The sequence below is a fragment of the Equus quagga genome, chromosome 19 (assembly GCF_021613505.1).
Source record: "Equus quagga isolate Etosha38 chromosome 19, UCLA_HA_Equagga_1.0, whole genome shotgun sequence".
NCBI classification, from domain to species: domain Eukaryota; kingdom Metazoa; phylum Chordata; class Mammalia; order Perissodactyla; family Equidae; genus Equus; species Equus quagga.
The window spans coordinates 24,776,951-24,791,114 of record NC_060285.1 but is presented as its reverse complement, the minus strand read 5'-3'; the positions used below and the strand labels follow the sequence as shown (position 1 = coordinate 24,791,114).

Below are 14,164 nucleotides of genomic sequence, written 5' to 3'. Positions count from 1 at the left end.
AGCCACTGGAGTGTTTTAAGACCAAGAGTGACACAACCCAACTTGCATTTTAAAAAGATACTCTGGGGGAGGTAAGAAGAATGTATAAGGAAGGAGTATGTAAGAAAAGGGGGACGGTGGGACCAAAGACAGGCAGACAAGTGAGGAAGTATGCCAGTAGTCCACGGAGACATGTGAGATTCTGCTTGGTTAAGGCCAATATATCCATGGATAGAATTTAGAATTTGATATCCTGAGGTAGTTAGCTCACAGATTCTTATTTTCATCCCAGTAATGTTTCTTATAATAATATATGGAGCACAGACCAAATTTATTCTTATATTAAATTGAACAAGAGGCAATGTAATCCAATTACTCTTTGAGCTTTTGGAATATTTTTGAAGAAAGGAAAAAGATTGAAAAAGTTAACTGTACAATACGTAGAGTCAAAAAATGTTCCCCAGTGTAGGGTTTGTGGGAAGAATATGTCAAAAAAGACTTATCAATGGATTTGTGGTGAAAGTCTTCAGCTAGAACAGCACAGGAGGCTCTTACGTATATTTCTACAGACAGGCCAGTAACAATGGTGATATTTCCCCCACTATTTTGTTTCAAATTGTAGCTTGGGAATAATTACACTGGTAATAGGCATTGTTTATGGAGTGCTTACAATGTGCTAAATACCATCCTAACACATCCTGTACGTTGTCTTTTTCTCCATAACAGTACTGCTGTGATGTGTTAAAATACTCATTTTACAGATGAGAAAATTGAGGTCTGGAGAGGTAAATAGGTGATAAAGTAGGAAGTGAAAGCCGGGTCTATTTAAATCCAATCTTGGACTGTTTCTACTAAGTATTACCGGCTTTTTATAGGCCTTTTCCATTTTCCCTACCCTGCTATACCAGTTTATTTTCAGGATAATACACTGGTTTGAGGCCAGCTAACAACAATTATATTGTTGGAGATAGTTCCTAGACTACTGATGACACTTGATAAATATTAATAAAAATGAGCTGAGTTCACAGGACTTTAGGAGCTAAAAAAGAAAGTCATTCTCAAATGGCTAACTTGAGATTTTTGAGTTCTCTAAATTATTGTTTTACTTTTTAAATGCTTGTTTTTTCTTAGCTCATTATTTATGGTATTTTTGGTTTAAGTAGTCAGTAACTTGTGCTCACAACTTACAATTTGATTATATTAAATGGAATCATCATTAGTAGCTTAAAATGAAAATAAATTCAATTGTGCCCTTTCTTTCTCAGGCCTTAGAATATCTCCTGTGGGCCAGTATGTGTATGGAATCTTCAGTCCCCCTCCTGTCTGTCAGGCACCTGACGTGGAGAGCCACTCTGTACACTGCTGTCTGCCAGTGCTACTATGACTGCCAAGCTGGTTTTCATGGAGAGGTATGTGACTTGTTAATTCTGAGGATTCCAATATTTTAGAATACAATTTATTCAGCATTTTCTGCTTTCGATGCCCACCAAGAAAACAAACCAACCCAAAGAATTGCAATGAAGCAAAGACAAAAGTCCCAAGTGTTATTTGCAGCAATTTGCCTGGCTTCTCCATTCTTTTTTTTTTTTTTTTTTTTTTTTTTTTTTAAAGATTTTATTTTTTCCTTTTTCTCCCCAAAGCCCCCCGGTACATAGTTGTGTATTCTTCGTTGTGGGTTCCTCTAGTTGTGGCATGTGGGACGCTGCCTCAGCGTGGTCTGACGAGCAGTGCCATGTCCGCGCCCAGGATTCGAACCGACGAAACACTGGGCCGCCTGCAGCGGAGCGCGCGAACTTAACCACTCGGCCACGGGGCCAGCCCCCCTGGCTTCTCCATTCTGTTGATCTTGAGCTCTCCCTTCTGATCTCTCCTTTATTCTCTCTTTACTTCCACGTCTTTGCTCCTTTTCTGAATAAGATTTCTGGCATCTTCGCTTCCTCGTTGTATTCTTGTATGCAGGCACTTTCCTTCCCTGTTTAGTTTTGTATTCCGTGCCACCTACTATCCATTTGTCTTCCTTTTCTCTGCTTCCAGCCATTGTTTATTTAATATATTTTATTTCTTGTTTTTCCTCTTTTTTTGTGTATCTTTTAGACTAACTACTTGAGATATAACTTAACTGGTGAAGGCTTTTGTTGGCCTATACAGTATCCTCTGTGTAAATGAAAAAAGGCACTCTTGTACAGTGCATGGTATTTGACTTATCAGTGGATGGGCCCTTGGTGAGAATGAAAATGGGCACACCTTCCTTTGGGCCAACACAAACCTGCACCAGGCTGCATGGCTTGGTGAGTGCAGGGTGGGCTGGATTTCAGCCCTCACTCAACCTCTTGGCTGGACGTCTTGTGCAGGACAGAGCCTTCACAGCTGTACGAGTCCCTGTTCACAGCCATAAAGAAATAATCTAGTCCATTAATGGCTCCTTTACATTTAGATTTTCCTGCCTGAACTAATTTGAAGGGTTTGGATGGTAGTGGCCCACAGGTAGGGGAATGGCCTAATATAGTCCTTGTGGGATACTTTTTCTAGCCCAAGATAAATTCTAGAAACTACTCACTGTATATGTATAGTTAATTTTAGTGTACTAGAAGTGGCATATTTCTATAGCTATTAAAATTATCAGGAATGGAATGTTTACATAGTTTTGACCATTTGATTCCTGTAGGAATTCCTCCTTATTAGAAAATTTAACCCTTTATGTATGTTACTATTGTGGTCTGGACTCATTGTCATGAAAAATCATAACATGTAAATGAAGTATTTCAAAGAACTGATAAAATAAATGACATGAATTGAACTCTTTTTGTTATTATCTCTAGAAAATTATAATAATGGTGACCTGATATTAATAAATATTAATTTATTTATATTTTGTTTATTTATATTTTATAATATCTGATGACTGTAATAACATGATTCCAGGGGGAAATAAGTTATTATTTCAGATATTAATAAATACTTCCTGCATGCTGGGGGCTGGAGATACAAAGATGCATAAAGGGCCCTATAAATGAATGGACAATGTGAACAGCTGAATAGATAATACAGCATGCTTTGGTAGAAGGTTAGAATTCGAGAAGAGCACTGAGCAGTGGGTGTGTTTGTGTGTGTTTGTGCGCGCGCACGCGCATGCAGTGCCAAAGAAGTGATAATCTATATAAAGCTACTATTTAACCCAAAATTTAACTTTCCTTACTTTTCTGAATTTCTTAATTCATAAAGTTAGTGTATCTGACACTTCGTTAACTTCCAATCTACAGAATTCAGTGGTGCTTATAGGAAATGATAGATGGACTAGCTACCGTGTTGTGGAGTCAGCATCGGCCTAGCGTTTAATTCACCAATTAAATCAAATGTCTGGGAGAGTAAAACATACTGTTTTGATACATTTTTAATCGCCATATTCTTACTTATTATGAATTAAATTTATTTTAATCGCATACAGGCATTCGCTCGGCGCGCTTTAGCTAAAATTGATGAGTTAAAGCATCTGGAATTAATGAGTTCCTCACAATCACTGGAAGAATCTAGAAAATATTATAGAGAGGCCACGATAAAGGTATAAAAATTTCATGAAATAAAAGAAATTCACTGTGCTCTGCAGTTGATTAAGTACTTAATTTTAGTGGTTGAGGAGTGCCTCCCACTGTTACTTCATATATAATTTTTCTTTTTGAGGCAGATGGCGGTGATGATCTTCAAAAGAGGGGTGTTTGAATCTAGAAGAAGAAACAAAAATATCTTTAGACCAAAGATAAGAATTAACCTAAAGGAAGCACAAACTGTAAGTCTAAGAACGTCTTCTCTATTTCAGACTCCCTCTGCAGTGTGTTTTTCTTGGACCTCTGTGGTTTTTAAGGCTGCTCACTCAATATTAAATTCTGCACCCCATTCTCTGCACCAATGGCAAGTAGAAGAATGCCTTCCCAATTTGGACGCGGCCTTACTTCATCCCTTTCTCAAAGCTCTTGACCTTTGCACAATCCCAGTAAGTTTGAAGGGCAAGAGGCTGAAGAAGAGCCTGGCAAAGGTCCAAACACACAGGCCTGTTGGTGGTGGTGCCGCAGAGGCCTTTGTCTCTGACGCCAGCTGTTGGCTTTAGAAGGCTCCGAGGTCACAGAGAAGCTGGAGGCGCCCCTTCTCATCAGCTTCGGCTCTCACCTTTGGGAGTGTTTGGGGACTGGGTTACACTCTATCAACAAACAGCCCCATGTCTCGGGGGCTTAAAACAACAACTTATTTCCCCCTGGAATCATGTTATTACAGTCATCAGACAGCTCTGCTCAGGACCGCTGCTGAGGGCCAGATTGAGGAGCAGCCCTCATTTCGAAAATTTCAGGTCATTCTGCCAGAGAGGAGGTAAGAGAGCTCCGAAGGACCTCGCACAGGCAGTAATGCCCAGTGTGGAAGTGACAGTAGTCTCTTCTTCTCCCGTGTCAACACCCAGCACACGGCACCTCGAGGCCACAAGCGAGTTTGGCCCACAGCACAAACAGCTATCAGGAAGGGGAGAGGGACCTGGTTATGTCTGTGGGGTCCTCTGTCCTTTCTCCCTCCTGCCTTTTCCTTCTCCCACATTCTTCCCCTTTGCCTTCCTGAATCTCAGTATCCCTCCAGGCTCAGTTCCATGTTTCTTTGAAGCTTCCCCTGACTGTTCAAGATGGCGTTAAACTCTCTCCTGTGAGCTGCTTTGTAGGGACTGCAAATGAAAGTGAGGGGGAGGAAGTGAGCAGTTTCTGACACCAGAGTTTTAGAATCTCAGAACCGGGAAGGGATTTTAGAAATCATCTGGTTCAGCCCTTTCCTATTACAGATGGGAAAAATAAAGCCCTGAGTATTTAAATTACTGGTTTAAGGTCGCAAAGCCAGCTGCTGGCAGCCCTGGAACCAGAACCCGTGTCTCTGGCCGTGCTTTTGCTGCCCCGGTGATGGCTATTCTCTGTCCTCATTTCTTCTTATAACATGTAGGAGTAATTATTTTTTTACATAAATCATAATATTTAAATACAAATATTATTTGGACATGGTAGCTTTCTATTGTTATTTAGTGTGACTATGATATATTGACTACAGAGCCCAGCAGTGCAGTTCATATACCGCTTTTAAATCATATCCCTTAATGACCGATGGTGTATAATTGGTGGGGGTGGTAAATCGCCAAATTATAGATAAGTCCTTGATGGGCTGTTGACCTGCCTACATTTGGTATTGGTAAGTAATACTACTATACTCTTTATAAGAGAGTGGGGGACAATTTTTTTTTCTCACCACCATTTTTTTCTCTGAGCAGACCAAATTTCAGTATGCAAAGCTGCAACATTGTCATGCATTAGCGTATTATTAGGCCCTGACTTATAATCGTCCTCGTATAAAAATTAAATATATTTTTAAAAATTGTTTAAAATTTGAAGGAACATTACATTAAAAACCAATTTATTTGTGATTTCCTTTAAGATAATTATTATATGGGAAATTCTGGTGGTGTATCTTTTCAGAAAAAAATTATAATTCTTTAGTGGGTGGTTGTTACAGAGAATAGTCAGCATATCCTTCTTATAAAGTCTTAGTTTATTCCTTTGACACCTTTTGAAGAATATGCTGCTTTATATGTATGAAATAATTTTATTATGTTTCTACAAAAGAAAGTAATTTCAGTATGCATTATGTCTCTCTTATGAAAAAGTTCTGAGCTTGTAAGTGAGTTATTAATTCACAGTAAATCATTTTGACTTTCAAAGGATTCTTTGAAAGGACTACTAATTCAGACTTGTAATGATTGACTGTTTAGTGATTCATTCAATAAATGTTTTTAAAGTCCCTGCTATGTGAACAAGATAGATGTTACATTCTAGTGGAGAAATTACATAACCAACCAATCAATCAATTGATCAATCAATCAAAGTTTATGATAAGTATTAAGAAAGAAATAATGGTAGCAATGAAATTAGTTACATGGAAAGCCCTTAGAATGTTCCTGGCGTGTGGTAGGTCCTTAGTAATTTACCTATTACTATTATTTCTTTTTCATTTCATGCGTTCAACAGCCAACTGTGGTCCCAAAAGTGGCAGAATATAGAGAAGACTAAGTTGTAGTTCTGTTCAGTTTTTGAGTGGTTTTGGCATAATGAGCAGGGTTTGACTAGACAGGGAGAAGAGGGGAAAACGTTCTGAGAAAGGACCAGAGCATGATTATAGTTTGGAAGCAAAGTTTACTGGGAGATAGTGAGAAACTGAGCTTGACTGGGGTGGGTATATTATGTTGGAGAATTAGCAGACTACATCTCGTGGACTAGATGTCATGGAAACCATAGTATTTAGAGGTGGAAGTGGAACAGACGGGATGGATTGTGTTATTCGGCTTTTCACCATCCTAGCATTTTGAAAGATGGTCTAGTATGCCTATGCAGTATATGTGCCAGACTATGTCTAATATTTTTATTAGTGTTATTTTAGTTATGTCCACTTCTTTGCTATTATCAATATTGATGCAATCAACATCTTCAAGTATATTATTTTTTCTTTCTTTTATTTCCTGTGGATAAAATTCAAGGCATAGCATTCAAATCAAAGGATACAAACACTTTTCTTTCTTTTGATGTATATTGCCAAAGTGATTTCCAAAACGGGTACCACTAAGTGATAAGCTGTGTGTACCAATTTTACCACAAGCTATGATCGTTTTGATATTACTATTTCTTTACTTTTTTATAGTTCAGTTTTCATAAAATGGGTTGTCATTTTATTTCTTTGATCCAACTTTCCTTTTTATTTGTGTTTATGCTTTATAGTTCCTTTTCTTGTGAATTATCTTTCACAGTCTTACCATTTATCTACTAGAGATGTTAATTTTTAAAATACATTAGAATGGGCTCATTGTTTTTAGAGATATTAATATTTTGCTTGTCGTGCTTGGCAATCAATTATTCTTTATTACTTTAGCTTTAAATCTTTTTTTTAAGATCCTTTAAATATTTATATTTTAAAATCTTTTACTTGGTATTCATCTATATCTCTGATAAATATTCTATTCTACTTTTGCTAGCTGTCTGATATTTTAAAAAACAATTTCACTGTAATCTATTTGGGTTTTATACTTTCATTTTGAATGCTTCTAATTATTAGAAAGTTTATTATGCTGTCTAAATATAATTTTTTAAAGCTCTGTTTTAACCTACGGTAAAAATCTTAGAAGAAACTCTTACCTCTGTTTGTAAAGAAAGAGAGAACATGGCATGAAGTTCAACTTTTATTGAGGTTTTTAACGTAAGGGTTGACCTATGGGTTGGAAAGGCACTAATGCTAATAAGTAGCGAAGTTGGTGTTTGGGGAAAAACAGTCCAAACCAGCTTTATCCCTGCTTCTATTTTTCTGTCTTTCTGACTTTGCCCCAAGAAGAGGAAAGAAGCAAGGGAATCCTGGGGAATATGACTCTAGAAAAGCCAACTAGAGCTACCTCTTTTATTTCCTGGTAATCTAAATACAGAGAACAGGTCATTTGTCAGAGAGAAGAGTAAGTGTAGAGGCAAGCCGTCTGCAGGAGGTTCCGGAATCCTCCTGGGCCGATACAAAGCAGAGTGGCCAGAAATTCACGAGAGCTCTTATTAATATACAAGTGGTCAACCCTTCTTTAGAGTTAGCTACCATAAGACCAGTTATTTATACTTTAAAATATTGTTTCAAATTTGGGTTTGAGGACCTCCTGCATTAGAATTTTCTACAGTGCTTGTTAAAAATGCCCCACCCAGACCCGCTGAATCTCTGGAGATCTGGTCTGTGAATCCGAAAAGCACTCCTGAGAGATTCTTAGGCAATCCAAGTGTGAGTATCAGTTCCTGAAGGCTGTAATTAAGGTCCAACAAAGCAGATGGAGATTAATGCCGCCCTAATAAAAAGACAGTAGTAAACAGCCTTTTAAAGCTGCCTTGGAAACACAAACATATAAAGGAATAGCAAAGTGTTTGAGGTAATGGCAGCATGATATGAACTTTGATGGAGTCTGGAGTGACACCTCAAAAAATGAAAACCATAAAAGCAGCCATCTCTCTGATAGGCCAACCACTCTCTCTATTAGCATTAATTAAGCATGCCTTACTTATCTTTGCCTTATAATACAAACATTGTAGAACCTTAAAAAAATAGACTGTGTTTTTTTGTTCCAGTTGCCGTGGCCGTATACCCTCACAGAACGGTTGTTGGAAGAGATGTTTGATAGCGCTGCAGCGCGGTTTCTGGCTGTCTTGGAAGCTCTTTCTGATTCGAATAGACGAACACTCCAAACTGGACCTGTTGTTACAGAGGAAGTAGAAATTCGTGATGTTGTCTCAGAACTGTTTATAGCAGGAAAAGAACTTTTAATAAGTAAATAAGTTAATACTTTATGGTAGAACATGAATAATGAAAATCTTAGCATGGTAGTCCACACATAAGCAACTGATATCCAATTCGTATTGATCTTGAATTCAGCAACCCTGCTAAACTCAATTGAAAATTCAGGGGCCGGCCCAATGGCATAGTGGTTAAGTTCACGCGCTCTGCTTTGGCAGCCCAGGGTTCGCTGGTTTGGATCCCGGGCGGAGACCTACGCACTACTTATCATGCCATGCTGTGGCAGGCGTCCCACATATAAAATAGAGGAAGATGGGCGCAGGTGTTAGCTCAGGGCCAATCTTCCTCAGCAAAAAGAGGATTGGCAGCAGATGTTAGCTCAGGGCTAATGTTCCTTAAAAAGAAAAAAAAAAAAAAGAAAGGAAAGTTCAAACGATTTATTAGTAGATTTTTCTTTTGGATTTTTTATGTATACAATCATGTCATCTATGAATAATAACAATTATATTTCTGTCTTTTCAATTATTAATCCTTTAGTTTCTTTTTTCTCGCATTTCTCGACTTACTGCCCTAGATAGGATCTCCAATAAAATATGAAATGGAAGTGGTGATAGCAGCCCTCCCTGTCTCATTTATGATCTCAGATGGAAGCTTTCAACATTTTCCCATTAATTTTGATATTCGCTGAAGGATTTTTCTAGATATCCTTTTTCATGTTAAGGAAGTTTCTTTTATTCTTGGTTTGCTAAGAGTTTTATTTGTTTTTAATCCTGAATAGTTATTGAATTTTATCAAAAGCCTTTGCTGGATTTATTGAGATTTATTCGGTTGATCGAATGGCTTTTCTCTTTTATTTTTATTAATGTGGTGAATTACATTGATTGCTTATTTAATTTTTAACTACTCTGTATTTTTGGAATAAATATAATGTGGAGGTGAGGATTGTCCTTTTTATATATTGCTTCATTCTTTTGCTAATGTCTAATATTTCTGCCTTTCTGTTCATGAGAGAGATTTTCCTTTCTTATAATGTCCTTTTTAGATTTTGCTCTCAAGGTCATGTTGGCCTCATAAAAAGAATTGAGAAGTATGCCTTCTTTCTATATTATCTGGAAGAGTTTGTGTCAGCTTGATGTTATTTCTTCCTAAATTGGTTGAGTTTACTGGTGAAGCCATTTGGACCTGAAATTTTCTTTGTGGAAAGGTTTTTAACTATGGATTAAATTTCTTCCTTAGATTTAGAATGATTTAGGCTTTCTTTTCATTTAAAAAAAATCTTCTATCATTTTGGTAAATCGTACTTTACTTGAAAATTTTCAATTTTATCTAATGTTTTCAAATCTTTATAAAGTTGCTTATAATATCTCATTACGACCTTCTTAACAGCTGTAGGATCTATAGCAGTCATTCCTGATAGTGGTCAGTTTGCCTTTTCTCCCATTTCATCAGTTTCACCAGGAGTGAATCAATTTCAGTAGTCTTCTCCAAGAACAACATTTGACTTTTTTATCTTCTCTATTGTACATTTTCCCATATTAATCATTTCTGTTCTTTATTATTTCCTTTATTCCACTTTCTTGGATTCATTTTTCTGATTTTTAAAAATTTATTGACTTGGGAAATTAGGTCATTGGTTTTTGGGATTTATCCTTATTTAATATATGCATATTAAGACATTTCTTTCTCAGTGCAGCTGTAGCTATGTACCTGAAGTTTTTATGTATATCATACCTTCGTTACCATTTAATTAAAAATGTTTTCTAATTCCCATTGTGAGTTCTTTGATACATGGATCATGACTCAAAACATGAGATTTTCTAATTATCTTTTTGTTATTGATTTCTAGCTTAATTATACTGTGGTGAGAAAGCATATTCTGTATTATTTGAAACCATTGAAATCTGTTGAGATGTGCTTTATGGCCTAATTTGTGTTCAATTTTGGTAAATAGCCGGTATGTACTTGAAAAGACTGTGTGTGCTTTTGTTGTTGGGTGCATTGCTTTATATTTATGTTGGTTAGGTTAAGTTTGTAAAGTTTGTAGCTAAGTACTCTCTATTCCTAGTGATTGTTTTTAGTCTGCTTGTTTTGTAAATTGCTGAGAGAGCTGTGTTAAACATTGTCTGCTATGTATTTCTGTCGGTGTGGAATTGATACAACGTAGGCTATGTGTGTGTTTTGCTGTAGCAGATACTCTTTTCCAAAGTGATTTTTACCAATTTACACCCCCATCAGCATTTTATGAGAGTTCTAATTGTTCCAAATTCTGATACTTAGATTTATATGTCTTTTTCCTTTTGTCTATGCTGGTGTGAATTCAATGGTATTACATTATAAACTTAATTTGCATTTCTCTGATGACCTATTTTGGATATCCTATTTTGTGAAGTGCTGTTCAGATCTGTTGGAGGAGGTCATCAAGAGGATATGACTGCTGGTTGACCCATGAGCTGGACCCAGGCAATCAGAGGCTTCTTAACCCTTACCCTGTCCTTGGAATGTACATCTTGCCTACTATTCGCATACTAGAAGCCGTTTCAAGGACGTACATACCCTTGAGAGAGTAAGGTGTTGTTGAGAGTATCTGGACTGAATATGTGACTGAACTCAGTAAAGCTTCTATATAAACTTTTAAGATTCTACTGGGCAGCTGTGGAGATCTGCTCATCTTGCATCCACTCAAGACAAGCCTCATATATATAAGTTCTCTTGCTTATTAAAACTTCCACCTACCGGTTTGGAGTGGTCTGTCTCTTTCTTCAGTCTCTCCTTGCCCCCCATGTACAGAGGCCATTTTGCGAACCAACAAGATCTTTTGCCCATTTTTCTACTGGGCTGTTTACTTTTTTCTTATTGGTTTGTAGGAATTCGTTATAGATTCTGGATAGAAGTCCTTTTCTGAATACATGTATTGCAAATATCTTTTCCCATTTGGTGGCTTGCATTTTCATTCTCTTAATTGTAGTTATTAAGGAACAAGAATTCTTAATTTTAATGTAGTCTAATTTATCAATATATCCTTTACAGTTAACTATTTTTGTGTCATGCTTAAGAAATCTCTGCTACCCCAATGTCATAAAGATATATTTCTTTTTCTTTTTTTCCTGCTTTTTGTCCCCAAACCTCCCAAGTACATAGTTGTATATTTTAGTTGTGGGTCCTTCTAGTTGTGAAAGATATTTCTATGCTTTCTTCTAGAAGCTTTATTATTTTAGCTCTCACATTAGGACTAAATTTAGATCTTTTTAGTTGGTATGAGGTAGGAATCAAGATTGATTTATTTCCGTGTAATATCCAGTTGACACAGCACCACGTATTCAAAAGATCTTTCTTTTCCCATTGACTATAGTATTGCTTTGTCATAAACTAGGTGACTACATGTGAGTCCTTTCACTCACCATAATTCCCTTGAGATGTATCGAAGTTGTTGTGTGTATTAATAGTTCACTTCTTAGTATTACTGAGTAGTAGTCTATGGTATGGATGTATCATAGTTTGTTTAAGCATTCACCTGTTGAGGGACATTTTAGTTGTTTCTAGTTTTCAGCTATAAGGAATAAAGCTGCTATGAACATTTGAGTACAGATCTTTGTGTGAACATGAGTTCTCATTTCTCTGGGATAAATGCTCGAGAGTACAATTGTTGGGTCATATGGTAAGCACATATTTAGTTTTGTTAAGAAACTGCCTAAATATTTTCCAGGGTGACTGTACCATTTTACACTTCCACCAGCAATATATGAATGACCCAATTTCATAACATCCTCAACAGTATTTGGTGTTATTACTATTTTTTTAGCCATTCTGAGAAGTGTGTAGTAATATTTCATTGTGACTTTAATTTGCTTTTCCCTAATGACTAATGATGCTGAACATCTTTTCATGTGCTTATTTGCCATCTTTACGTCCTCTTCCTCTTCAGTATCTTTTGCTCATTTTCTAATTGGGTTGTTTGTTTATTTTTTCTGGTGAATTTTGAGAGTTCATTGTATGTTCTAGATACAAGTCCTGGTCATTGCTTTTTAAGACAGTAAACACATTTATTAAGTTTTTTTTCCTCATCCTTACTTCTCATTTTTACTGCTTCTTTCTAAATTAATTTCTTTTTGCACAAATACAAACTTTAAGAAATTTGAAATAGTTTAGCTGGATATAATATTTTGCTTAACAGTTTATTTCTTTAAAAATTTTAAAGATATTTCTCCCTAGTCTTGCATATGGTGTTGAGAAGTCTGTCTGTTTAAATTTTATTGTTTTATAGATTTAGCCTTTACAGTTTTCTATTTCTTAGGATGTCTTTTCATTTCATTATACTAGGTCTGGGGTGGGTTTAGTAATACAGGCAGTACTTTGAGGTCTTACATCTTTCTTTAATTTTTCATGGGACTTCTTCATTCCTTCCCTTATGTTTACTTTTAAAAATTCTCCAAGGATCCTGATAGACAGATGCTAACACATCCACTCTCCATATCTTATTAATTTTATTGTTTTCATCTGTTTATTCTTTTCTATTGCCTTCAGGGAAGGTTTCTCAATCTGATTTTCCAGGTCACTAGTTTGTTCTTCAATTCTCACTGTTTTGTTCCATCCATCTACTGAATTCTTTGTTTCAACAATAGTATACTTTATACCTAGTCTCCATTTGATTCTTTTTCACCGTAGTTTGTTCTTGCTTCATGTTTCTAATATCCTCTCTTATTTCCTTGAAAGAATACTTATTAAGCTTAAGTTCACTCTGTTCCATTATTATGCTTCCTCTGGTAAAGGATGTTTTCATGTGTGGTCTTTGTTTCAAGCTGTTTGTGCTTTTAGCTTTCTTTCCTCCTGAGCTTAGCTTCTGTTGTCTTGGAATAGTCAGCTGACTTGGCTACAGTGTCCACCTGGAAGGAGGGGTGAAAGCCTGGACTGTAGCTTGTGTACTTCTAAGTAAGCTTAGGATGTGTGTGTGTGTGTGTGTATGTGTGTGTGTGTGTGTGTCCCCATCTGAGGGTGAGGAGCCTCTGTGCCGCAGTTTGGGGTCATCTCTTCTTCACAAGGAAAGTAAAAGATCTCAGATTAGAATTTGCTTGACTTCCTTCGCCCAAACCTGAAAATTTACCTTCATCTGCACCCATCCTTCCGCTGTCTCTTTAGAATGGGAGGGATGTTCCTCACTTCCTCTTTAGGTCTTTAGGCCTAACTTCTCCAAACTGTCCCTTCCTCCCACGTCCTCTTCCAGCTTTCTCCCTCTTTTTCTTCGTCTTGTTAAAGTTAGATTTAATGAAGGTATTGTCTGTTTTCACCGTCCCAAATTCTTTCCTTTCTGCATATACCTAGGCAGTCTTCTGACCCCAGCACTCTACTGAGAATGTCATGGACGACCTCTTTATTGTTCAATCCAGGGATCACTTTTCAGCACTTGTCTTCCTTTTCTTTCTGTAGTATACGTTACTGTTGACTACTCCTTTCTCTCCAAGCACTCTCCTTTGCAGCCTTTCCTCCCTCTGCCCTTCTCTTACATGTTGGTGTTCTTTGCTGTTCTGTCCTGGGCAGCTGTACATTGCCCATGCCTGGTTTTATCGTTTTCTATGATTATATAATGATGACTCTAAAGCTATATCCTATTTTAGATCTCTTTCCTGAGCTTTCAATCTGTAATATCTAGCTGCCTATTTGACTAGTTAACTCTTGCTCATTCTCTGTATTTGAGATTCTATGTTCCTTCTTTTGGGTAGCCTTATTGTACCGCTGTCCCATTCAAACCCATGTTCAATGTCCTTCCTGTTTGTCCCCGCAGCACCCTGTATTAGCCCACTGAGGTTTCTTGTTTCCCCCACTAAGGTGTGAGCTCTGTGAAGGCAAGGATTGTGTTTGCTTCCTT

At 36.9% G+C, this 14,164-nt stretch overlaps 1 protein-coding gene across 9 annotated transcripts in view; it reads left to right on the top strand.

Annotated features, from left to right (window-relative positions):
• The window catches only part of CFAP54 (cilia and flagella associated protein 54), a 298,057-nt gene that overhangs the window by 24,719 nt on the left and 259,174 nt on the right, over nt 1-14,164 (top strand). For 7 of the 9 annotated variants that reach the window (XM_046646604.1, XM_046646606.1, XM_046646605.1 and 4 more), the window contains 4 exons: nt 1,245-1,388; nt 3,425-3,538; nt 3,662-3,763; nt 8,139-8,337. In XM_046646604.1, coding sequence (XP_046502560.1) covers nt 1,245-1,388; nt 3,425-3,538; nt 3,662-3,763; nt 8,139-8,337 — 559 coding nt within the window. Of the gene's footprint in view, nt 1-1,244; nt 1,389-3,424; nt 3,539-3,657; nt 3,764-8,138; nt 8,338-14,164 lie in introns of those variants that run through there. The other 2 variants (XM_046646607.1, XM_046646603.1) reach the window with 2 other exon arrangements.